General features: G+C 37.4%; 2 protein-coding genes across 2 annotated transcripts; both read right to left on the bottom strand.

Moving 5' to 3' along the window:
- Positions 1 to 1814: 1814 nt before the first annotated feature.
- On the bottom strand, positions 1815 to 22995 carry LOC131429332 (uncharacterized). The gene is made up of 6 exons (XM_058593400.1): positions 21875 to 22995; positions 21402 to 21814; positions 10801 to 11746; positions 10319 to 10730; positions 2458 to 3536; positions 1815 to 2397 (listed from the first exon to the last, which is right to left on the bottom strand). The coding sequence occupies exons 1-6, from the start codon at positions 22953 to 22955 to the stop codon at positions 1982 to 1984; spliced, it is 4347 nt and encodes a 1448-aa protein (XP_058449383.1). The 5' UTR covers positions 22956 to 22995; the 3' UTR covers positions 1815 to 1981.
- On the bottom strand, positions 10103 to 11947 carry LOC131431433 (cytochrome P450 6a8-like). The gene is made up of 2 exons (XM_058597144.1): positions 10801 to 11947; positions 10103 to 10730 (listed from the first exon to the last, which is right to left on the bottom strand). The coding sequence occupies exons 1-2, from the start codon at positions 11894 to 11896 to the stop codon at positions 10315 to 10317; spliced, it is 1512 nt and encodes a 503-aa protein (XP_058453127.1). The 5' UTR covers positions 11897 to 11947; the 3' UTR covers positions 10103 to 10314.
- Positions 22996 to 25817: the final 2822 nt, after the last annotated feature.

The raw sequence follows: 25817 nt of genomic DNA, 5'->3' as shown, positions 1-25817 counted from the left end.
AAACATGTTCTAAATTTATAGGTCATATCAGTTCATGGCCATACAAACTTACTCTGACTATACAGGTGTCGATATCAGGTCCCGGAAGTAGTGGTCTGAAATTCCAAAACGAAACTCACAACGATTTCTCATAAATGACTTGAGGTTTGGGAACAGATAATAGTTCGTAGAGACCAAATTAGATGAAAAAGGTGGATGGGCAAGTAACTTGAGCCCTAAACCGTTAATTATAACCGTAGTTGATGTACTCCATGTAAGGCCCTTTCACAGCGATTTCGATCTTTAATCGCTCCATTAATGCACGCTAACAACAGATCGGCTGAAAAGTTCGTATCGTTTCTATGAGAGGGCGCCACTAGAATTAAATCCATACCATTTTCAGTTAGTACCAACCTTCAAAAGATACGTGTATAAATTTGACAGCTGTCTGATTATTAGTTTGTGAGATATTGCATTTTGAGTGAAGCTACTTTTGTTATTGTGAAAAAAATGGAAAAAAATGAATTTCGTGTGTTGATGAAACACTAATTTTTGATGAAAAAAGTGCTGCCGATACCAAAAAATGGCTTGATGAGTGTAATCGCCGTCTAAATCGCCTATAAACTATACGACAATCTAAACAACAAACCGTAAAAGTTCTGTGTAGAGTCAACTTATCGTCTTCACAGAGTAATGAAGTGATGTTCAACTTTGTTGGAATTAACCCTCCGTCTGACTGATGGATCCCGCCAGACCTTTTATGGTTTTTACCATCAGTTTTGCATATTTATAGTTTGCCAAAAGCATTCAAAGGTTCAATACATGTGTTTTGCTAGCATAAACATTACAACGACAATCTCATAAAAATGTTCAGATCATATTTCATGAAAAATCTCTTTTCGTAAATTAGTATACGTTTCTATAAAATAAAATTAAAAAAACGCACAAAAACCTTATTGGTTTTTTTTTATTCCCATTTTTTCCGTGTAATATCTTTACTTTTACAAGATTTCAGAAAATCATATGCCATGACAAGTAAGAAATGTAAGAAATTAAATATAACTGGTTTGTATAGAAATGAACCTGAATACAGTTCTAATTCACACGAAAATGCGTAAAAATACACGTAAATGCATAGGGGTCTGGTCAGACCCATCAGTCAGACTGAAGGTATAAAAATATCTGTCAGACGGAGGGTTAAAATGTATACTAATGGAAGTGGAAATCATCATCATAGTAATCCTGAATACAAGTGGATTAACTTTTAAAATTAAGATATTCTAATACTTAATTCGGGAATGTTGGCTGAATTCTGGAATAAGCATAAAAATTAAATCGTCTAGTTCTGCGTTTACATTTAGAGTGGAAAATAAATTTCACATACAAGTATATCAATAGAGATTTTTGATATAACAAAGTATTGTAGATTTAAAGGAGGGAGGGGGTTTCAAAAGATGTGGAAGGCGCAAAAATTTGAAAGAAAAGTCAAGTTATTTGCACTTTTATATAATTAGTACTCTATTGTTCATGGAACTTGATGTTGAAAAATCTTCCAAGGAGAGGGGGGGGGGGTTAAAATCCCCAAATACCCCCCCCCCTCCCCCTCCCTGCGCACGGGCCTGGTCATATGTGAATCGCAAGAGTGACTTATTGATATAGAATGTGAGACATAATAAGAGTTATGAGTTCCGTTGATCAAATGTAGTAAGTGTTCATTGCACTTTTACCAACTAGATAGACTATTTTTATTTTATTATTATGCCCCCTTTCCTTTAAAACCTTCGTGTAATCCTGGAAATATTCGTGCGCATCATGCAATACCAACAATCACAAACTTCATATGGCATCATTTATTACTTATTTAGAAGAACATTCGTATAGTAGTATTGGTAAAAATGAATTAGTCTTAAAATAAGGAACGTTGATGGTATGACTATATGGCTAGAATAACTTTGAACCAGCGAGTTTTTTCGTTGCACCACTAGTAAAAGTTTCAACATACTTAAATCTTCTCCACTTTTAGCCAAAGACCTTCCGCAGGTGCCAGAATGAAACTTTTCGGGGTAATATCCAGCGGAACGGTTGATTTCTCTCCGCTGCTAAAGCGGAAACTTTTCAGCAGTAGAGCCAGTCCGATTCGGGCTTGCATCAAACCGAAACGCATACCGACACAAATTCGAGGTCCCTCTCCGAACGGTGTCCATGCGTACGGGTGGCGCTGAGCAATCGCATCAGCCGTAAAACGATCCGGATCGAATTTCTGTGGATCTGGAAATATCTCCGGATCGTGATGAACGGCATACACCGGAATCATGACGCTGGTACCAGCCGGTAAGGTAGTGTCGGTACCCGGTACCAAGTAGTCCTTGGAGACGACACGGAAGTGTACCGGAACTGGTGGATATTTACGCAAGGTTTCTGAAAGTGTATCAAACTCTTGTTTAGGAATGTTTAATTAAAACAACAATAAATAATTACCCTGTATTATTTGATCAATATAAGACATCTCCATGATTGCTTCGTACGTCAGTTCTCCGTTATACTTGCTGAGTATCTCCTGAACGCACTGTCTGCCTTTCTTTTGAATATCCGGATTAATCGAGAGCTCGTACAGTGCCCAGGTCATGGTGGTAGACGATGTTTCGAACCCGGCGACAAAAAATACAAACGCTTGTGCTGCTATTTCATTGAACGTTAGTGGGCCTAGATCCGAACTTTCGCTCTTCATCATAGCGATCAACATGTCCATGAAATCATTTCGGTTGACATTGTTCTTCACCCGGTAATCGACAGTCTCTCTAACAACATTCATGAAAAAGTCTGAAAGTTCCGGAATAATTTGCTTCAAGCCCAGGAATCGTGAAAGTCCCGGAGCAACCATACACATGATATCCTTTAAGCGGCTCCGAGGATCTTCAAAGTGCCGCCGTCCCATCTGTCTGAACTGTGCGTTTGGATCCTTCATCGAGTTGCATTCGATCCCGAAGGCACAAATTCCGATAACATCCGTCGTAAATCGAGCAAGCAAATCTTTCAGTTCAAATTCACTTTCCACTAAAACTTTCTCTTGCATGTAATCACTGAACTGTTTGCCGGCTTTAATCATCGCAGGGTACATCATTTTCATCTTACCCGAAGTGAATGTGGGCGATATCTTCATTCGAAGATTGCGCCACTTTGTGCCCTGCAGGTTGAACAGATGAGCCGACAGCGGATCATCCTTTTCGTTGTAGTACGTGCCCCGATCGTGAAAATATTGGAAATCCTTTACGAAAATACACTTGAGCAGTTCCAGGTCGATGGCGAGAGCAACCGGTTTGATGAAGAAATAGTGACCGGCAAAGGGATACTGCCCCTTAAACTGGTGATAATACTGCTGCAGTTTTCGACCCATGTGAATCGTTGGATCCAGATTTCGTTTGAAGTTTACAGGATTGTGTGGCACATTTCGATCGGCCCAGAATGTGAGTAGTTTTCTTAGACGGTAGTAGCCGTAAGCTACCAACAACGCGACAGCGGCGAACAACAGGAAGAGATCCATCGCGACGAGATGAACACTGTAAAATGACATTTGCTTTTATATTGTAAGTCATATACATCTCAGGCAGCGATTGCCCACTAGAGATAAGATATTCGAATTGAGTCATACCTGCTTATGAAGCACTTTTTTGGATTCGGCGATTGAATTCTGTCAGTCAAACTCAGTGTGGCTCCCCTATCATTGGGCAATCAAAAACTGCGTGTAACGCCGCTTGCAATGACAGATTACTACTACTGTTTGTAAACATACCGAACTGAACGGAAATCTAGTGGTGCACAAGTATGTGAATAGCGTGAATAGGGAAGATTAGATTTTGGATGTGGTTGTGTACAATGAACCGCAAAGTCAAAGAGTTTGTGCCTAGGCACCACCATGTAAACAATGTCGAACGGCAATGCTATCTTCAATCGTCACTGCACTCACACCATTCATTAAATATTCCTGTATTCGCGCGAGCACGAAAACATCCGAATACAGATTGGTGTGTATGCGCAGCAAAACAGGCAAACCTTGGTGCTGTTTTGCGATGCGGAACATAATCCTATGTTCCTACAATTTTCAATAGCATTTTCATGCGATTGCGTTGTTAGGGCTTACTATCTTATTGACCATTTCTAGCTAGAACTTCTAACATATTTTGACAGCTGACACGTAAGTGTGGGTGACTATTTGATTATTAATTTTAGTACATGAATGTTTAAATATCGTACTATCGATATGCTTATGCGTATGAACGATCACGCTTTCCTGCATCGTTGTAGAAGAGAGGTGATTGCTTTAGAATTACATGTAATTTTCATTCTATTTTTTAAAACTGTTCTCATATTGTTTATAATTTTCCGGTAAGTTGGTAACAGTCGATAAGGACATTCCCTTGGCTTACTGAATCTCACACAACGATTTATTTAATTGAAATAGTTACAAAAGAAATATAATCAGGGTGGCAAGTGGGCGGTAAATGCGGAAAAAATCGGGAAGTTTTACCGGGAAAAACTGGGAAAAAGCCGGCAATTCTAGTGAAAAACCGGGAAAAATATTGCTCGCCAAAATATGAGTCACAATAGTTAGCATCATGATTTTTTATTCAACAAGAGAAAAGTAAAAGACAATACCGAATCATCAGTCAAAGTGTTGAATCAACTTATTAATACATACAGGTTCTATGTTGAAAATACATTGGAAACTGGATTTTTTAGAGTTTGACAGCAGTTTTAAATCTATCAGAAAGCTTCAGAACTTTCTTAGCTGTTATCAAGAACAGCATAATGAAAGCTCATCTTAAAAATAAACATATTTTGGATTATTCTGTTGGATTCAGGCGCGTATACAGGGAAGAGATGTTTAGGGGCTCAACCACCCCCCTTCCACTCCCCCGAAACTCATGAAATTATGAAGGGAGCCTAGACCGGACACGTGATTAAACCGGACAGCTAAAATATATTATAAACCTGCTATTATTTCGATTCATGGATTGACTTTGTAAACCCGCTTGGAAATGACGCGGTAGAGATGACTTGGGTAAAAACTCAGTTTTTATGTTTTTTTTTCAATTTTCAAAAGTGTCTGATTTTCGGTATATTATGAAAACACCTCCCGAAATTTTTATCTGGGTACGCGCCTGATTGAATTTATTAGGTTTTAGAATAAATATTCAACACACTTGGCAAAGTATCAAGGTTGATAACATCGAAAATTTTTTTAACAAAATTCAAGCCTTCATGTTTTTAAGCTTGCTAATGACGATCATCTTGAGACAATACTTGTTTTATGCTCATACAGGGTACTCCATCTTTTATGTCGGTATGTAAACGCTGAATAACTTTCACAATTATATCAGATATGTTTAGAGACGTCAATTTTTGTACAATTTTTACCATGGATCGCTACATACCGAAACAATGCGATGAAATAGTGACACTTCACATCAAAAACAGTCGTTCCATTGTGTTAACTCAACGTACATATCGGTGAACGTGAAAAACAAGGTTCACACCAACCAGCCTCAAGGTATTGACGAACTCAAGGCAAGCATTCGTGCGGAAATCGACGCTATAACATCCGAGATAGTCATTTTGTAATTGCTAATAAAGATGGACTAAGTGATATTGCATTCAGAAACTAGTCCAAAAAATTGTAAGGAACCAAACTGAATGAAAACACATCACTTATATAAATCGGTTGTTTTTTCTCCATGTTATTCAATGTTTACATACCGACATAAAAGATGGAGCTCCCTGTATTTCTGCGAGATGTCAATAGGACTCACAAAATTGGAAAAGTTGTCAACTTTGATCTTATCCACCGTTTGCAGGGTATAGAATCATAGAAAGATTATGAATATGATGGATTGATTTGTTCAGTGAATCTATGTTTAATTCTCTTTTAAAGGTCCTCAACTATTCAATAGTAGGATCACAAGAACGTAGATATTGAAGCAGATTAAGTAGAATAGAATTTAGTTTGAGCTTTGGAATATATAACTAAGTGAATTACACATTGCTTAATCCTGAATGTTAGAATGAATGGTAGATGATCTGAACCCGGGATGGCGGTTCAATGCATAGGGCGCTGGTCTTACAAACCAGTTGTCGTATGTTCGAGCCCCGACCTGGAAGGATTCGTAGTGTCAGTAGAATCGTAGCACCAGCCATGCACTGGTTCTGTACACTCTGAATCGGCTGCGAAGTCTGTTGAAACAGAAGGTCAAATTCCACTACAGGAATGTAATACCAAGGATTTTTTTTAGATGATCTGAATCAAAATCAGTTCAATGCAAATGTGAAATAGATCTTCTACAACTTGATCAATTGTAGAAGGATTTCTCATAGAAAATAAATTAGTTGGGCAATTTAGAAATAAATTGGTTAAAAACCAGCGTTCATCATGAAGAACTCGTACTTTCTGATAACTCCACGAGAGATGCTTAGCATTTAGAATCATATTAGGAAAAAAAATAGTTCGATATCTTGTTGCGTTTTTGCTTCATTTCATTTGCTCATCAACGCATTGAAATCGTGAACATGCTGAACTTCAAAAATGGAATGACATGACGGATGTATCCAATGTTTATAGACTAATTGTTGTAGAAGAGCCAGTTGTACTGGCCGAAAGGTTTTGCTAAATTTTAGATATATGCACAACTAATGTTTTTAATTGAATTTCGTTGCATGAGAATTTGAATTTTTTTGTCTGATATAACATTGTTAGAAATTGGGCGAAGCCAAGGCAATGAAAAAAGGGAAAATTTAAATCGGCAATTCACTCGTCACCCTGAAAATAGCGTATATATAAAAGGTGATTTTTTTGAGGTTAGGATTTTCATGCATTAGTATTTGCTCAGATTTTTTGAGGTTATGATTTTCATGCATTATTATTTGCTCAGTATGCTCTGACATTTCATCATGAATAGACTTACTAACGAGCAACGCTTGCAAATCAGTGAATGGGCCCTAGAAAAGTTGGCAGAAAATCCGCTTTTTTATCGACAAATTTTGTTCAGCGATGAGGCTCATTTCTGGTTGAATGGCTACGTAAATAAGCAAAATTGCCGCATTTGGAGTGAAGAGCAACCAGAAGCCGTTCAAGAACTGCCCATGCATCCCGAAAAATGCACTGTTTGGTGTGGTTTGTACGCTGGTGGAATCATTGGACCGTATTTTTTCAAAGATGCTGTTGGACGCAACGTTACAGTGAATGGCGATCGCTATCGTTCGATGCTAACAAACTTTTTGTTGCCAAAAATGGAAGAACTGAACTTGGTTGACATGTGGTTCCAACAAGATGGCGCTACATGCCACACAGCTCGCGATTCTATGGCCATTTTGAGGGAAAACTTCGGAGAACAATTCATCTCAAGAAATGGACCGGTAAGTTGGCCACCAAGATCATGCGATTTGACGCCTTTAGACTATTTTTTGTGGGGCTACGTCAAGTCTAAAGTCTACAGAAATAAGCCAGTAACTATTCCAGCTTTGGAAGACAACATTTCCGAAGAAATTCGGGCTATTCCGGCCGAAATGCTCGAAAAAGTTGCCCAAAATTGGACTTTCCGAATGGACCACCTAAGACGCAGCCGCGGTCAACATTTAAATGAAATTATCTTCAAAAAGTAAATGTCATGTACCAATCTAACGTTTAAAATAAAGAACCGATGAGATTTTGCAAATTTTATGCGTTTTATTGTTTAAAAAAGTTCTCAAGCTCTTAAAAAATCACCCTGTAGTATAGAGCGAATATTGTCGCTTGAGCTTGAGCTTGAGCGACCACCCCTGGTTGCTACTCCGTTACTGATCGGGATTAGCTGAAATTGTTCAGGAAGTTCCTAGATGATTCGACCTGGGACTGGTGAATCATCCTTCAATGTACATCTTCTGGTAATCCCAGAATTCATTGATCAGTACCGGCGCCGGGCAGACACAAACGTAGATCGTCTAAGGAATGGGAAGGGATGTTAGTCCAACATTTGTTGTTACTAGAGGTCGTATATACTACTGCGCACTCCACAAGTGTCACGGGAGGAGGATATTTGTTAGTAAAAATTTCAGTATTGATAGGATTCGAGCGCGACTCAGTATGTTCCGGTTTCAAGATGCACGGATGCATTGACTTCCCGAGTGAACGTTTCAACAATATCCTATATTGAAGTCCTGGGAAGTCTTGATTCACAGCTCTTATTCGAGGAAACTGAAGAAAAATTTGCAATATTAATTTATTGTTGAATATTGAAATATTAATATCAAGTGTATTTTTAATATGTATTCATTTTACCGATATATGTTATGTCTGTTATTAACTTTGTAATATAAACGGATTTGCGCATTAGTTGATTTTTATCATTCAATTTACAATCCTGAAGGACAATCAATAACATGGAAGAAGAAAACATTCCAAATAAAACTTTTCCCCGAATCTAGACGGAAATTGATAGGTTGAATGAAAAATTTCAGTAAAATAGAGTAATCAGAAGTGAAACATTGAGAATATCTAATAACTGAAAGGAAAAAGAAACTCCTGCAATTGTCGCCTTTTACGACATGGAAGCAGTAACTCAGTGGAGCTATTCTTGGTTCATTATTTTCCGCCGGATTCCACACGGCATCCAGGCTGGTACTGTCCGGAGAGAGCTAATAGGTACTATCAATCTTCTAGTGGACCTTATAGAGCGAATATTGTTGCTTGAAAATAAAAAAAAAAACAAAATATTTGTTTTTTATCGTTAATTTTTTTTTAATATTTTGTTAGAAATAACAAATACTTTACCTAACCGTTGTGGTCAATATATTGACAAACAATTTCAGAGTAAATTTAACTTGCAAAATCAGTTTAAAATTAATTAACTTTAGATGTAGGTCATATTTGTAGTATTAGCATAATAACTAAGAATGATAAGTATTTGAATTTTCGCTTTTGTTTACTAAAATCTTACACTTTATTTCGGTTTGAAGCGTAGAATGATTTCTTTTAAAATGGTTTTGATGTATTTGCTACAATTTTTCTTCGTTTCATTTTTTTTAACAATTCCAATTATTTAAGGTTAAAAAATTCCAATTATTTACATACCACAATCAAGCTCTGGTATATTACTTTTATAGTATCCATTCATTCGGTTTGTTTCCTTCCAACCCAGTCAAGATCGAGATATCCCATATCAAACAGGTTTTTGTAAAGGAAACGTGTTATGTAACGTTATGCAGTTATCAATACTTACGCTTGGATTGTTGAGAAACCCCAAGAAAATGAAACATAAGAGATAAAATTTTACTTATGAAAAGCTTTTTGATCATTCACGAGTGAAAAAATTGCTTCGGTTTATAAGATACTGATACGGTTCGTTTTAACAGTAAACTTCCCCTCTGTGCTCTCAGTAAACTTCCCCTCTCAAACTCACGAGGAACCCATTTGCTCACCTTCTGAATCTGTCTCAAGAAAAAGACGATCCTGAATGTCTAGGCAACTAACGTTAAACCGTCTATTTTTGAATTCGGTTATTGTTTTCGTTCAGCAATCCCTGCAATTCTGTCTCCAATAATTATGACGGTAATCCCTGTTTGCAAAGACATCTCTTGATAAAATTCCGCATTATTAACTGGCACGCCTGGTATGTATTGTTTGTCCGTTGAAATTATATGATAATGACAGAAAATATTATAAATTGATGGTTGATAAGATAATATATTGTATATTGCATTTTAGTGCTTGCTTGTGATATGAGAACACGTGGTAAGAATACAATTAAACTATACTGCGCAATTGGTTAGTTGTGTTCATCACACCCAAGTTGTAAAGCTATTCCACGATTTTGGGAAGATGCTCAAATTTCGAGTCCGGACTCCGGACCATACTTTTCCAAAAGATATTTTATTCAATACCTCCACACAACCCTCTTTTTTATCGGTACTGATTTAAAACTCCTCAAATAAATGATTAAATGAACTACGCTTTATGTTTATAAATTTAAATGAAGTGTCATGTTCAGTAATTTCCGTATGTATAAAATGGCAACCGGCCGAAATGCGTTTTGTTCGTAGAATGATTTTCCCAGTTTCAATACAGCAATAATCTTCACTAATATTCCAACAGCTATTTTCAATTAGTCTACTGAATGCTCTTTATTGTACAGTAATAATATCATTGGTTTAATTATTGGTTTATGCATTTGATATACTAGTATTGATTGACTTGGATCGACATGGTCAACAGAATACATGTTTTTAGTGTGAACTATATTGACTTAAGAATAACAATAAATGAACTCGTCTAGCCAAGCAATCAATAATCTGTCTAGTCCAAAATATTTACAGTCTCTCTACCTTCAACCAGACGCCATTGGCTGGACCCAGAATGAAGTTGGTTCTCGAATACCGAACTGGAATTTGTGTTTTATCACAAACAGAAAACCGGAAGCTTCTCAGAAGAGTGGCCAATCCAACGCGGGCCTGTATCTGTCCGAAACGCATCCCAATGCAGATTCGTGGACCTTCGCCAAAGGGCAAGAAGCAGTAGGGATCGCGTTTGGCAACCTCTTCCGGTGAGAAACGGTCTGGGTTGTATGCTTCCGGATCAGGGAAATGCTCGGGATCGTGGTGCATTGCGTACGTTGGAATCATAATCTTGCGACCCTTCTGGATGACCAGGTCACTGTTGGGAATGCGATAATCCTTATCTGCGTTGCGTTCCAGTATGGCCACCGGGGGATGTTTACGAAGAGTTTCTAGAGAAACAAATAGAGATAAGCGAATAAATGTCTGAAAAGATAGACACATCAGGAGATAGAACAGTACCATTGATACACTGATCTAGATAACCCATATTGGAGACAGATTCGTACGAGAGATTGCCATTGTTCGTAGTAAAAATATCTAATACGCATTTGCGAGCCTTCTCTTGAGCCTTCTGATTGAGTGCCAATTCGTACAGAGTGTATGTCATGGCCGTTGATGAGGTGTCGTACCCGGCTGTGAAGAATATAAAAGCTTGAGCTGCTATTTCGGCAAACGAAAGCTTCCCGATTTCTTCTCCAGCTTCCTCCAGTCGTCCAGTATTCTTCAGTTTCAACAAGAGATCCATGAAATCATTTCTAACGACGTGATTTTTTTCACGATAATCAATTGTATCCCTCACCACTTTGGAGAAAAACAAAGTAACATCCTCGTGGAGTTGCTTCATCCCGAGGGCATTTGCATATTTTCGGAAAGCTTTCATCAAATACACAACCAACGGTGAATGGGGCAACTTGTCGAATGCCAACTTTCCATATTTTCGGAATTCGTTATCCGGATCCCGGAAACTGTTGCACTCGATCCCGAAAGCGCACGTTCCAATCACATCAATCGTGTACCGGGAGAGCAAATCGTGCATTTCAACGTCGTTCGATGTTTGAACGACTTCGCTAAGGTGTTCGCAGAATCGTTGGCACACTTCCACCACTAACGGGAAGGTCAATTTGATTTTTCCACTCGTAAACGTAGGAGATAATTTATTCCGCAAAGTTTTCCACTTTTGCCCTTCGATCGCAAATATATGTGCCGATAGTGGATCGTCCTTTTCGTTGAAGTAAACACCGCGATTGGGAAAGTAATTGAAGTCCTTTACCAGTATTGTTTTGATAAGTTTTAGATCCATAATGTACAACAAGGGCGAGGTCAACATGAAAACGCCTCCATACGGTACTCCCTTCTGCTTGAAGTAGTCGTAATGTCGTCTGGTGATCGGCGCAAGGTGTTCCACCTTTCCGAGAGTCTTGAAATTACCGTACGGGAATTCCGGCTCGATATATTCGATGTTCCGCTCTTTCCAAAATCCGAACCTCTTTTTGATCCATAGATACGACACCAGCAGTATCGCGACCACGATCCACACGAGCTCCAGCAACGCCATGGCAATTAAACTTTACACTTCGGTAGATTTGTGCACACTAATGATGCGCCAAGACCGGTTCGATCTTACTTCGCTGAATTCAATTGCCAGTAGTCGATTGTACCAACACATTTCTCTCCAGACATGAACGATTATAAACACAGGACAGTTTCTATAACAAGCGTGATGCTATAAAGTGGTGGTTACTTCGCTTCAGCGATAAGATGCTGGGCGTTAGCGAGGTGCGAGTTGTAATAATTTACGATTGTGACTCGGGTTCAACTAATGATGCGATAATTTTAACTCTTATATATTTTGTAATTAATGAATTTGCATATATTTTATAATTAATAAATTTTACCGGAAAACTTTTGTAATGTTGATTTAATGACCGCTTATTTTTAACCGAGTTCTTAATACTATATTTCTCAAAACATAGTTTTTGGAGGCAAAGAATTATTTCGATATCCAATGGATCGAAACATGACGATCGTGTCTGAAATCTGAAAAAAAATTGGTTTTGATAGTTGATGTCCATACTAGCTTACTTCGTTTACACCCGTTTCGAAAAAATCATATCGCAGAAAAAAATTATGAATTTTACAAGTGACAGACTTCTACAAACGATACAATTCACAACTACTTAATTTTTCAAATGACGCAACATTACACTCGCACAGAATTTTACACGCTCCGAGTGTAATTTGCACTCGGCTACCAAGTGCCACTGTATCAATTATTCAATGAATAGATATGAACTTTGTGGTTCAGTCGAGTAACCGATTTGCTTGTGATATAATGTTTCTCGGTTCAAGTCGCGCTATCGATCTTTTGTTTCTTATTTTGTTCGAATTCAAGTCATGTAATTTTCAAATCACACAATTTTACATGTTCTTGAATAAAAATTTGTGTAAAATACTACGCTTCATTTATGTGCATCTTATAAGATGTAAAATCACAAGTTTTGGAAGATGGAGAGACAAATTCGTCTCCATACTGATTTAAAAAACGAATGTATTTCTGCATGCATTTCTTCCAAATCATTGTACACAGAAAGAAAAGATGAAACTTACACGATATGTAAACCGATAGTACTATGAAATAGACATCAATTGAAACGAAAATCTGATTTAAAACTGTGTTTGATGTAAAATTACATTAAAATTCATTTAGTTTTTCATTGAACAAGACTGTATATTTACAAACCGCTTCGTTTTGTAATGTAAATTTCCATTCAATTGCCTGCTCCAAATATGTGCATGAAAATAAATGTAAATTCACAAAATATTTTTATCTGTGTAGCTCGAAAACTGTCAACTATACTTAAATTGATCTTATTTATATTCTCTAAATTTATCATATGAATCATATGCATCGTATCTTTTATTGAGGTCAAATGGAAACATATAATCCTTATTAAAAATGCACGAGAAGTGTAAATCAGCGTAACCAAACTAATAAACAACGCGTTTTGTCGGTTACGTCACTTATACTCTTATATATCCCCGGAAGCGGAAGTGACAGCCATAGCTTCGAACTTGATTCACAACCCAAAAGTAGCTTTCAAACGAACCTAAGCTTGTTGAAATCGGTTCAGTTATCTCCGAAAAGTGGACATACAGATATACACATTTTTCGATCTCGTCGGGCAGAGTCGAATGCTCTGTAACACTAGGGGGCTCCGAGGCTCTGTTCGAAAGTCGGTTTCGCTTTTCTAAATTCTTTTGCCTTTCTAAAGATATGGGCAAAAATTCAGCTCCATCATCGATAATAATCGTCAGTAATTATCGTTCACATTGAAAAACGTGAAAAATGATTACGAATATCGTTCAATTTCCTGATGGTGATATTGGGACAGCATAATCTCTTCTGATCGGTTTTACGATATTTTCATACTATTAAATATCACCGCAAAATATAAAGAAAATTTCATCCCGTTCAAAATCACAATAACAATGTGTTAATTAAACTCACACATGATAATAAATCATCACTCTCACGATTATCAGCCATACAGGGACAGTCATTAGCATGTATGTTACAAGATATTCAATGAAACGAGTGAAGTCTTGAAGTCAATTTTAACCGAATATTAAAGTGTCATAGAGTATATTATTCTCCGAAGCATAGGTGCAAAGTTGGTGGTTTTTGTTCAACCAAACAACATTTCCGGTCTCGAATCGAGCGCCTCATAATTTGGAATGACATATCTCCGGCCCTATTGTTTGTCACAGGTTTTGTCACAGCGAACAATTTCTATTTTTCATATACACTTCCTTCTATTCTATTTTGCATATACACTTCCTTATACGTATGTAAAGTCATCGATCAGAGCTTAAAATGGTCACGTATTCTCAATGAAGGAATCCAATCCAACCAGAGCCGGTGAAACATGCTAAGCCCAGGTGGGTAATTTTTCGTACCAGGGAGAACAACCCACTATTTTCAAGTATTATTTAGTAGATTTCTAAATAATATTTTGTTTCGATAAAACTTTGCATGAGACGCGTAAATTCGAAGCTTGAAGCGTTTTCGATATTTTGTTGTAAAACAAAATTGCGCATTTAAGGGTTAAATACAATATCAAACTACAAAATATCTGCCAATATTTGTTTGGAATATTAAGTCAGCAGTCTTCTAGGTTCCGTATAAACTTATTTGTGTTTGCAAATGTTCTAAATTATTTCTTTGAGAATTTTGGTTACCCTGATCGTTTAGTTGGTTGGGGTTGATGTTGAAAGATGTCTCGCATGAATCGAAAGCAAGGTCTTGGCATTACATTCCTTCTGTGGAATTTGGCTTTTCTGTTTCAACAGACTTCGCAGCCGATTCTTAGCATACAGAATCATTTCATGGCTAGTACTACGATCCTAATGACACTATGAATCATTCCAGGTCGGGGCTCGAACATATGACAACTGGTTTATAAGACCAGCGCCGTATGCATTAAACCGCAAACCCGGGCGAATCGAACGGCGCATAAAACGAATCCAGCCGCTGATGTGCATAGCACATTGTTAAAAAAGTCCCGGGACCGACTGAGATGACGTTTGTAATGTCAAACTATCATCATCGTTCAGAAGACAAGTGTTTTCACGTCAATAGCACCACAAACACTAAACTTACCGATATATAAGTGATGTTACTTTTTGAAACTAAAAAATAACGAATTCTGTTCATTGATAAAACATTGCTTCCTATAAGGAAAAACCGGGCAAGTCCAGCAATGGTTTAAGAAGTGTTGCCCGCACTTAGATTAAAAACGAAGATTTGTGGTATTCTGATTTTAATGTGACCAAATTGAGCAGTCATCCGGAAAAAATGTGAGCAAGTGCTGATAATCGTGATGGATGAACACAAAATCAAAGTTCGACTGAACTGGAAGTGCTTTTATGATCGTATGCAAAAATCTGGGCATGAAAAAAGTCTTTTACAAATAGATGCCTCGTTCGCTCTCAACCTATCAAAAGCAACAACGCATCAACAATCCGGAAGCTGGTCGGCACTTTTTAGTCGCAATAAAAAGGATTTCTTGCGTTGATATGAAACAGTGGACGAAACATGGATCTATCTTTTTTCTCCGGAGTTGTTTCAACATTTAGACGGGGAAAACGCAACAGGTGGCTGCAACACGTATGACGTCAGTTTTAAGATGCTCGAGGTATAATTAACGTCGACAATCTTGAAAAGGAAGTACCAACAAAAGTTTTTAGTTATTAATGCGTTTGAAGTATGGAATCGTAAAAAACGGTCTCATATGAAGCAGAAAAAATCATCTTTAACCAAGACAATGCACCGTGCCACAAGTCAATGAAAATAATGGTCAAATTGAACGTATTGGGCACCGATCTGTTTCTTCACCCCCCCCCCCCCTCCTGTTCTTCTTATTCTCAATAATCTAGCCCACAGCGACTACTTGTCACTTGATGATCTGAGAGAGTCATCGCCGCAACTGAAGCCTATTTTAAGGCCATGGATAAATCATTCTATAAGTATGATATAAAAAATTTAGATAATAAATAAAGAAACTCTGCTCAAGAAATTTCGTTTTCCTAGTTAGTTCCTGAACTTTTTGGACGATGTGGAAGCAACCTTATCTACGGCAGTAACGAACCGCACAGAGTGCAAGTCGATTCGACACTGAAGTTACTGTGAGTAATTTTCTCAAATGCGAACGCACTCATTGAAGAGCAGAAATCTTATGGAAACCGTGAACTTATGTATACGAAACCGTTATATCAATTAGAGGAATGACAATGGTTTGAAAAACAGGAGAATTAGACATTGTTCGTGGTTGAGTTGTAGATGTTCCAAACCTAACCACTTTTACTTCTATATTTTGAATTTGTACCTCTGTATAGAAAACAAAGTCGCAATCCTACGTCAAAAGATTTTGAGTGATTTTATTTATGTGAAGATAAAGAATGGAAAGGTAAGACGTGACAAGGTTGATTTTAGCGAGCAGAAATCTTTTACTAACTTAACTTTTGCAAGAGGAGTTGATCTTAAGCATCTCATCAATGCAAATCACTCGAGTCTCTGGTATGCCGGAAAATACCGATAAAGGTCTTTTGCCACTTACTATCCGAATCGACAAAAGAATAGTTATCAGAAGCTGTTACTTTCTACTTGCGGCTGCATTCTCGTACACAATTAATTCTTCACTATCTCTAATAGTGAAAAAGTAAAAATAGCATGATGGGTTTTCATCAGGTAGCGGTGAGTGCAGCGCTACTGAATATTGCTTACAACCTAGGCTAAACAGCTAGCACGCTGTGACTCTGGGGACATAAGCAATAGTTCGAACAAATCTTCCATTCTGACGTTCAACTAGCTGTATAGAGATTGAGAAAAATATCTATACAGTGAAAAACTCAATGTGTATAAGAATGCTGTCGCAAGTAGAAACTGACAACTTCTGGTGACTTTTCTTTTACCGGTTCGTAAAGTAAATGGTAAAAGACCTTTTTCGGTACTTTCCGGCATACCAGAGACTCGAGTGATTTCCATGAATGAGATGCTTAAACTCGACCCATTTGGTTGAAGGTAAAAGTTAAATCACTAAAAGATTTCTGCTTGCTCAAATGATCATTGTCACGCCTCACCTTATTGTTGTATGTCTTCACATCCTTGCTCTACCTTGAGTACTAGTATTTTATAATTTTGATTTTATTTATTATTTTCAGTTACAATAAAAATATTTTTATTGTTATAAATGATACTAATATTACTATTATTTTTCGTTAGAAATTTCAGGTGGGTAATTACCCACCTTTGGAATATTCGGGTGGGTAGTACTACTCACCGTACCCACCTCTTTCACCGGCCCTGAATCTAACAACCTCATATTAGTTTTTTCGCTCTCTCATTCGTAGATGATCGCGCCCAAAATAAACGAAGAATGAGGCAGCATTTTCGTGTCTCATTGCAAAACAAAGAGAGTATCAAAGCCATCATCACTCTTTTCTCTTTGACAAGACGACACGAAACTTTCGTCTGCAGGGAGAATCAGTATAATTTCAATTCTCATTATTTCATCGATATAGTGAAAATCTGTGACGTTTGGCTATAAAAAGTGTCTAAAATATGATGAATCGAAGTAATTACACTCCAGAACTATTTTGGAAACCAAAACTAGTATAGATTCTAGCGCCAACAGTTAAAAATCATTGTGAATCGCTTTCTGTCATTATCGATTCTCAAAGTTTCGGTGGAATATTGACACTGCACAGTATACGATTTGCAGGGCAAATTGGAAGAAAGATCACAATTTTGTAACTACTGTTCCGCTTGTATCGTTGACTGTGACATTTATTTCTCGTCATTTTCGTTTATTTTTAATCAATGAAAATGACATTTATAATCTCTGTCACCGAAATCGTACAAGTTCATCGATTGTGCAAAACGCCAAACGTGAGCGATCTTCGGAAGCATGTTTGACTGGGCAGATGCCGATTCGGTTGGACGTTTGGTTCGGTTAGTAACTGTTCACTTTAGTTGGCACGAGTGATCCGAAGCGGCCTAGGGTATGAAGTCGGTTCTCTGGGATTGAGATGGTATACCTCGAAAAAGGAAAGAAAAAATGCAAGTATTAGTGTACACTCTTGAAGCAGTTGCAGACCGAAAAATCGTTTTTTCGACACAATGCACCGCTACACAAGAGCATCACGACGAAAGTTTCATTTTGTAGTTTATTACCGCTATTTCTGGTACCTGAAACCAGGAATTACCAAAGTAAATAATATGAACATCAAAATGGAATAGTATTACCTTGCATCAAGTTAAGAAGACTCTTTCTGTTCTTATGAAGTCGATACAAGGGTGCCACTTAAGGCCACTTTCTGTCATGCTATTCGTGGATGATCTATGCAGTAAATTCTTGTTATTTGAAGTAATGTATGCTGATCTCAAAATATATCATATCCTCACCAGCCTCATGGATTGTAGTGGTTATTTAATCTACAAATGGTTATTGAGAGAGTCTTAAACATATGTGATCGGAACTGCTTTCAATTTTTTTGTTACTGCGAATGCTTATACAGTTTTGGGAGTAATCATACGCAACACTAGAGATTTTAACGATGTGCATTATCTTTAGAATGTCCACATTACACTATTAAGCAGTGTTCAGGAATACGGAGTTAAAATTACTCTCATCTATCAACATACTCTGTAATATGGACGAGTATTTCTTCAACGGCTCTTTGTTTTTGATTTACTACGTAATAACATCGAAAGCCCTATGATATAACAACCCAAGCAGCAAACATTGTTCTGGTATTGAATTTATAACCGCGTCTCGCAACGATTATGCAATTGGAAAAGCGCACTTTTCTTGTATGATGTGCAACAAGTTTATTGTATCATATGTTTCATAGCAGTAATAGTAAACTATTTGCTAATTGGAAACCGGAATTGAAACTCCTCAAATGATCTTGTCGTGCAGTCAGTTGAAAAACCGGATATGGAACTTAATCCATTCAGATTTTTGAGTTTTTTTCACAAGCAGTAATATGAATGAATTTTACATCCCTTACTTAAACGTGTTGAATCAACTGTCTAACATATCTAACAAAAAGATCCGATCTGAAGCAATTGTGAAACATGAAAATTATAACAAGTTTTAATTGCTACTTGGGAATGGTCACAACAATACCATGGACGTTCGTTATTACCGTTTCAAAAGTGTACATCATCGATTGAATTGAAAATATAATTAAGTTGACATAAGTGCAGTGTTGGTGATTGCGAAAATTTGACAGAAGCTGCTCGATATTTCCACCACATTTTCAATCCGGTAGAAGATGCTACAAGAATTCGAGTCTCTCAATGCATGAACCGCGAGAGAATTTTTTTTACATTTCTTCGCTCCACTTACATACTCTGAGTATTTCACGGCCCTAAAAAAAACTTGCAGTCTGATAATGATTGGTGCTGTGTGAAATTGAGAATCACAAGTTGACAATTATCGCAGAAAATCGAATCGATGATTCAACAATTCTCATACAAGGTTGCAATATTTCAGAACCCTTGTGTGAAGCATTCACATACATTTCCATAGACACAACTTATTGTACAAAGGTTAATATGCACATAGTTAGAATAAGCGGCCATAGTAAAATAATTCTATCGCAATTATTCACTGCCCATACAGAATCGGATCGCGAAACGAGAATAAGCGACCGTTTGTTGCTTCATAGAGAATCCCCACAGCAGCGAGCTAACCTTTGATTCTCAGACAGGTCATCGAGAGAAATTCGCTCTCGCACTGGTGTCTATTCTATGTTAAATAAACCATGCCGGTTTTTTGTTGCTGCGATGATATCCGTCTCTCTTTGATGGGACTGATTGAATCGTGTGAAGAGTTGCTAGTGAGCATTCTTTGATACGGTAAAAGCCATCCTTGCATAAGTGTGTAGTGATAGGCTAATTCTAATCGAAGACTATAAGAAAACAAAACATATATGACACTTTAAATGTTGGAGCACTTTAAATGTTACCCATAAGACCTCTCATTTTAAACCATTCTTACATTTGTTAGAATCGTCCTGGTTATCTTTGGAAAATCATTGTTAGCTTCGTTTTCACGTTTTTGACCGCAACTGAGATGATATTTCGTCACACCTAAAAACGAATCGGAATGTTCAACACGTATCACTATATATTTGTAAAGTCGGAAGATGACTCTCGATGAAGTCAGGATTCATATAGGATTGTAAGACACTTCATTTAAATTAAAGTTTCCTTAAATCAGTTTTCCCATCTCTAAAAAGTCGATGTGATGTTCTATGTCAAAAAGTTGACCACTCTCTCTTGGAATTGAATTCTGCAAACTAGAAGAGCTTACTGAATAGTTTCAAAGTGTTTTCTCCTGTTCATATCGTCACTTATAGAAACACACTCTTGAAATTGGAGGTAAAGGAAAAAAGTCAGTCTCTAGGTCTAAGGTCATCAAAATGTGAGATAACTAAGTACTCATAAATTTCTATTTTATGCCTCTCCGTGAAGGACATTTGATAAAATGAACAGCGTCGACTGGATGCTATCGACTCCTGCATCAGTAGCCGAATGTGATGATGCGAATGGGTTTGTATGCAATAACTCGTTTGAAACGAGAAAATTATTAAAAACGCTTCAAGTAATGGTATTAAATTGGTTTCAATTTACACAAACTTTTTGCCTACTTGTTTTTCATGAAAATGTTCCTTGTTTTATTTACAAATCATCATTTTTCATCCCATCTTTAAATAACTCGACGCATACAGCAAAACACGTCTTATGAGTAGAAGTAACTTAATGCTTATAAATAATCTTTCTATTCTTATTATTTGTGTTTGATGTAAGATCGTCTTAAAGAAAAGTATGTACATGTGGGTAATATTATATTATGTCCCAACAGTGCAATTGGATAGTTCCGGTGATGAAAAGTATGGATACGATTGGAAAGAAATAGGACATTGGAAGCAAATTGTAATATTAATGTGGTCGGAAAATGTTGATTGTTTATACAAAACTGAGAACGTAAACTAAATACGCGTCGAATGCTTGGATAGAAAGTCGTTCTATAATGTTTCAATCCATTTGGTGCAAATATTGCATTGAGACGGGACTGGAAGTTGAAACGGAGATCTCTGTGCACTCAATTTGCTCTGTATACGACATGCGTCATCGGCATTCGATTGAGTTAACATCTCCCTGAGTTCCGGACCTTAGTTATTTGAATATAAAAACAAAACACATGGAAACGTCATGTTTATGTTAATCGCTGTCAGACAGTGCGTCTTGGAATAGGTTAAGCACACACACACAATAGAGTGAATTGTATAACATAGATCTTTTTTTTATTATTTATTCATATCTACGGGTAAACCTCATTTGACCGAGGCACCGGACATGCATTTGATATTGAGATTATCAACTTCAGCCATTGAGTGATTTGCATTTTTTTCGTCCTTATCTTATATTTCTTTTGCAAGATATAAAATTATCGTTTTACAATTTATTTTGGTACTGTAAACAGTCGTTATATCTTCTCAAACTGTAACCACACTCCACCCCTCGGAGTCGTTATAAAATTGGACGGGTCGAGAACCAACGGATCACCCTTCGAGTGAGCAATCTTAAATCGGAATCTCTGCAGTACACAAGCCATGCCTACCAGGGCCTGCATCATACCAAAACGCAGCCCAATGCAGCTACGTGGTCCATCTCCGAAAGGAAGAAATGCCATCGGATGTCGCCGGGAAACCTGATCCGGATGGAATCGGTCCGGGTCATACTTATCCGGGTCTGGATACAGTTCAGGATCATGATGGATCGCGAATACGGGTACTAATAGACGACAACCCTTTTCCAGCACTATGTCGGTTCCTTCCACCTTATAATTGTTACTCACACTGCGGAAAATATTAGAGAGTGGAGGATATTTGCGCAGTGATTCTGCAAATGAAGCAACAACAAAAGTAAAAAACAGCTGTTGAGAAACATGACATTACTTACCGTTGATACAGTTTTCAACGTATTTCATGTCGTAAATGGCTTCATACGTCATGGAACCATGCGATTCGAGTGAATCCAACACGCTCTGCCGGGCCCTCTCTTGAAGCTCCTGATTTCGCGCTAACTCGTACAAGCAGAAAGTCATTGCGGTAGACGAAGTTTCAAATCCAGCCACGAAAAATACAAATGCTTGTGCCGCTACTTCGTTAAACGTTAGTTGACCCAGCTGAGTATTATTTTCATCTTCAATTGGTTCGGCATTTTTAAGCTTTATCAACAAATCCATAAAGTCATTACGCACTATTTTATTTTCCTCTCTGTGCTGAACAGTCTCCTTCACGGCATTCATGAAGAAATCACTGACGTCATTCTCGATGAGCCGCATATGCATTCTTTTAGCTAACTCACCGAACATTAAGCCGAATAACAATTTCATCAAAAGTACTGGGTTTGGCTGAAATATAGAACGCCCCATCTCACGAAATTTCGCCTTCGGATCGGCTAAACTGTTGCATTCCAATCCGAATGCGCAGGTTCCAATGACATCCGTCGTATAGCGAGCCAGAAAATCTTTCACTTCGATTTCCTGTCCCGTAGCTACCGCAGCTTCCAACGATTGCTGGAAATGTTCGGCCACCGAGGTGACAACTGGAAACATCATTTTCATCTTTCCCGATGTGAAAGTCGGAGTGAGTTTGTGCCGCAGAGTTTTCCATTTATTTCCTTCCAGCGTCACCAGATGTGCCATCAGAGGATCATCCTTTTCGTTGTTATACAATCCGCGATCATGGAAGTGTTGAAAGTCCTTTATAAGAACATCCTTCACGAAATCAAGATCCAGCGCCAACGCAACGGGTTTAAAGAAGAAATAGATTCCGCCTAGTTTTCTGGAAGAGTGTTTGAGCTTATCATAGCAATCCTTAGTAAGAAGACTCCAGTGCTGTCCAAATATTCCTTGAAGGTTACCAAGGGGAAAACTTCCCTTGAGAAAGGGCACACCGCGTTTCTTCCAGTAACTATATCGATCCCGTATCCGGTATACGGTTAACAAAATGACAACCAGTGCCAAATAAATCCACATTTTCGTTACTTTCTTGCCGTTTGTTTGCGTTTTCGAAGAAGCGAACAGACCGACTAATCTAATCAAAAATTGCCTTTAGCCATGGGGCAAGATGCCGGTGTTTTTTGGTCACTTGATGAATACTGCCTACGTTCTCTGTGCTTATCCGGGTCAACAAGTATGTGTTTGTTTTTGCATTTTTAAAAGAGAGTCATAAATTTATATTAATTTCCATTGATTCGCGAGCATATGCAAGTAGCGAATCGCTGCTATTTTTAAAAGACGAAATCTGAGATATGATTAACTGGAAGCACAAATAAGTTAAGTTTGTGGCATAAGTAACTCTTGATGTATCCGTACTGTATTTTACGGTATTGTACTGTGTTTTGGACCCAAATACTGCGAACTGTTTTTTTACGCTCAAGTGTACTGTATTTTAATTTGTACTTTTCACACTGAAATGTACTGTATTTGTCACACTAAAAATTTATACAGAATTTTAAATCGTTAACGAATCAAATTTCAATTTGTGACAGTACAAAACGTCAGAAAGAACAGTGCAAACACGTAGCAAATATGAATGTGAACGTAAGTACATGTAAACAACAATTTGTTCATTAATCATTCTTGTTCAGGGCGCGTCATAACAATTTGGCGACATGTTGATGATAAAAAAGGAAAATTTCTCAACCAAAAAGAAAATATACACTAAATCAAAATCATCATCAAAAATATCCACGTCTCATTTGATAATTATTGGCTTTAACCGATTTGTTTAGTCCTAGATCCGTATTGAGCTAGTTTTACATTTTGTTCAGTATTTGACGAGGAAAACAAAATAAAAACTGATATGCGAATACAACTGTGTGATGAAAACCGTGAAAACGTTACCTCAGAGACGGGTTCCGAACCTGTAGCTAGCTTCTATCCGGGGAAATCGTTTTGTCAATTAAGCTACTCTGCATGTGGAACACACGAAAAAACACGACAGGCTGAAACAACGGGTGGAGGGTTTGCTATAGAGAAATGACTACAAATGAACGTCCGAGCACACTGATTTATGCACGGCTCTTTTGTTCAATCAGGCTGTTCTTTCGAGTATTTCACATGCAGGATAGTTTAATTGGCAAAATGATTTACACGGATAGGAACTAACTTGCGGGTTCGAGTCCCGTCTCTGCGGTGGCTTTTTCACGGTTTTCATTACATAGTAGGGATGGTGCTCGGAAGGCAAAGTAATGATACCTGTAAGTATCAATTGATACTTGAGCAGCAATCATTTCAAAATAAAATAAAATTTTCGACTGTGGCGTTATTTTATGATGTACAAAAAGGTGTTTCTACACCAGAAAAAAAATTGTAACAATCAATCGATGTGAAAAAGAATTAAACGTACTGAACAGCAAATGCAATAATGTTTTGTTTTCAAGAAATATTGCAGATAAATCACACGTTATTACATCAAAACAACGTATTATGTAGTATACATCAGCTTGACTGGATATTTAGACCATTCTGATAGGAAATTGTGCCACTTTTCGTGTAATATTACAACCTTCAGAACGACACCAAGACATTTGTGATATTACATCAAAATTGCTGCGATATAATATCACAACAATCTTGGTGTCGTTCTAAAGGTTGTAATATTACATGAAAAGATGCATAATTTTATATCAGAATCATATACAGTCTTCAGTTAAGGTGATGTAATGTACTCAATACGTTGTTTCGATGTAATAACGTGAGATTTCTCTGCAATATTTCTTGAAAACAGAAAATTATTGCGTTTGATGTTCAGTACGTCTAAATTTTTTTCACATCAATTGATAATCACACCGAGATTGTTACAATTCTTTTTTGCTGTGTAGAAACATGCCTATATGTCGATACACAAATACTACACTAAAGGCCAATTCCTATTGCTATTATTCCATCGCTATTAGGCGCACTGAAACAGAGTTCAATGAGTGTGAAAAATAGAAATGATTGAATTATCTGAGGGTATGATGGTTTTCTTACATTGTACTCTCTTTTAGCGCACTTGTGGGACGAAGTGAGATTGTCGAGAACGAATTTCGACGACGGCTAGTCCACATCATACCAATGCATGCGCTAGCTTGGTGCTTCGTCGAAACCGAAGAAATAAAAATGTTCCATTGGGAACGGATATAGCGTGATGCCTTTCACGCAGCCCTCCTGGGTTCGATTCCCAACCCCGTACCTAGGGTTAGATAGTTTTTCTGACCCGAATGTTCCTTCGTAATGGGAGTTGACTTCAATCCGTTGCGATACTGTAAGTATCGAGATTAAAAGTATCGATACTAACAGTATCGCTCTGATGCGATATCGATACCAAAAATACCCGATTATTGAAAGAAAGTATCGATAGCTCAAAGTATCGACTCGGTATCGGACATCCCTATTACATAGTTGTATTCGCACGTCATGTTTTCAATCTGTTTTCCTCGTAAGATGCTGATCAAATTTATTTTTTATTCTCTATTTTAAGAAAAATGGGTACTGTAAAAAGTACTGCTTTTTCAAAGTCTATGTACTGTATTTCCTTGATTTTGACGTCAAATGTACTGTTTTTTTTTTTGTCAAAAAACATATACGAGGGTTAGGCATAAGTAAAGAAAAATGTGGCGTAAAACTTAGTTCATGATAATTACTGCCAAAACACAATTGTTTATTATGATATTGCATATGCTCTTACAGGTGGAAACTTTGTAAAATTGAACTGCAAACGAATCTACGATACAACTCAATGCCTACTGGTGCGTTACAATGAATTTCCGAAATGAACACTTGAAGAAAATGAGAATACACTTCGATGAATTGTGTGAAGATGAAAGATCGACAAATGCTGAATGAAGATAT

This window comes from Malaya genurostris, chromosome 2, assembly GCF_030247185.1.
Source record: "Malaya genurostris strain Urasoe2022 chromosome 2, Malgen_1.1, whole genome shotgun sequence".
NCBI classification, from domain to species: domain Eukaryota; kingdom Metazoa; phylum Arthropoda; class Insecta; order Diptera; family Culicidae; genus Malaya; species Malaya genurostris.
The sequence above is the reverse complement of the archived record's forward strand: the minus strand, read 5'-3'. Positions and strand labels throughout refer to the sequence as shown.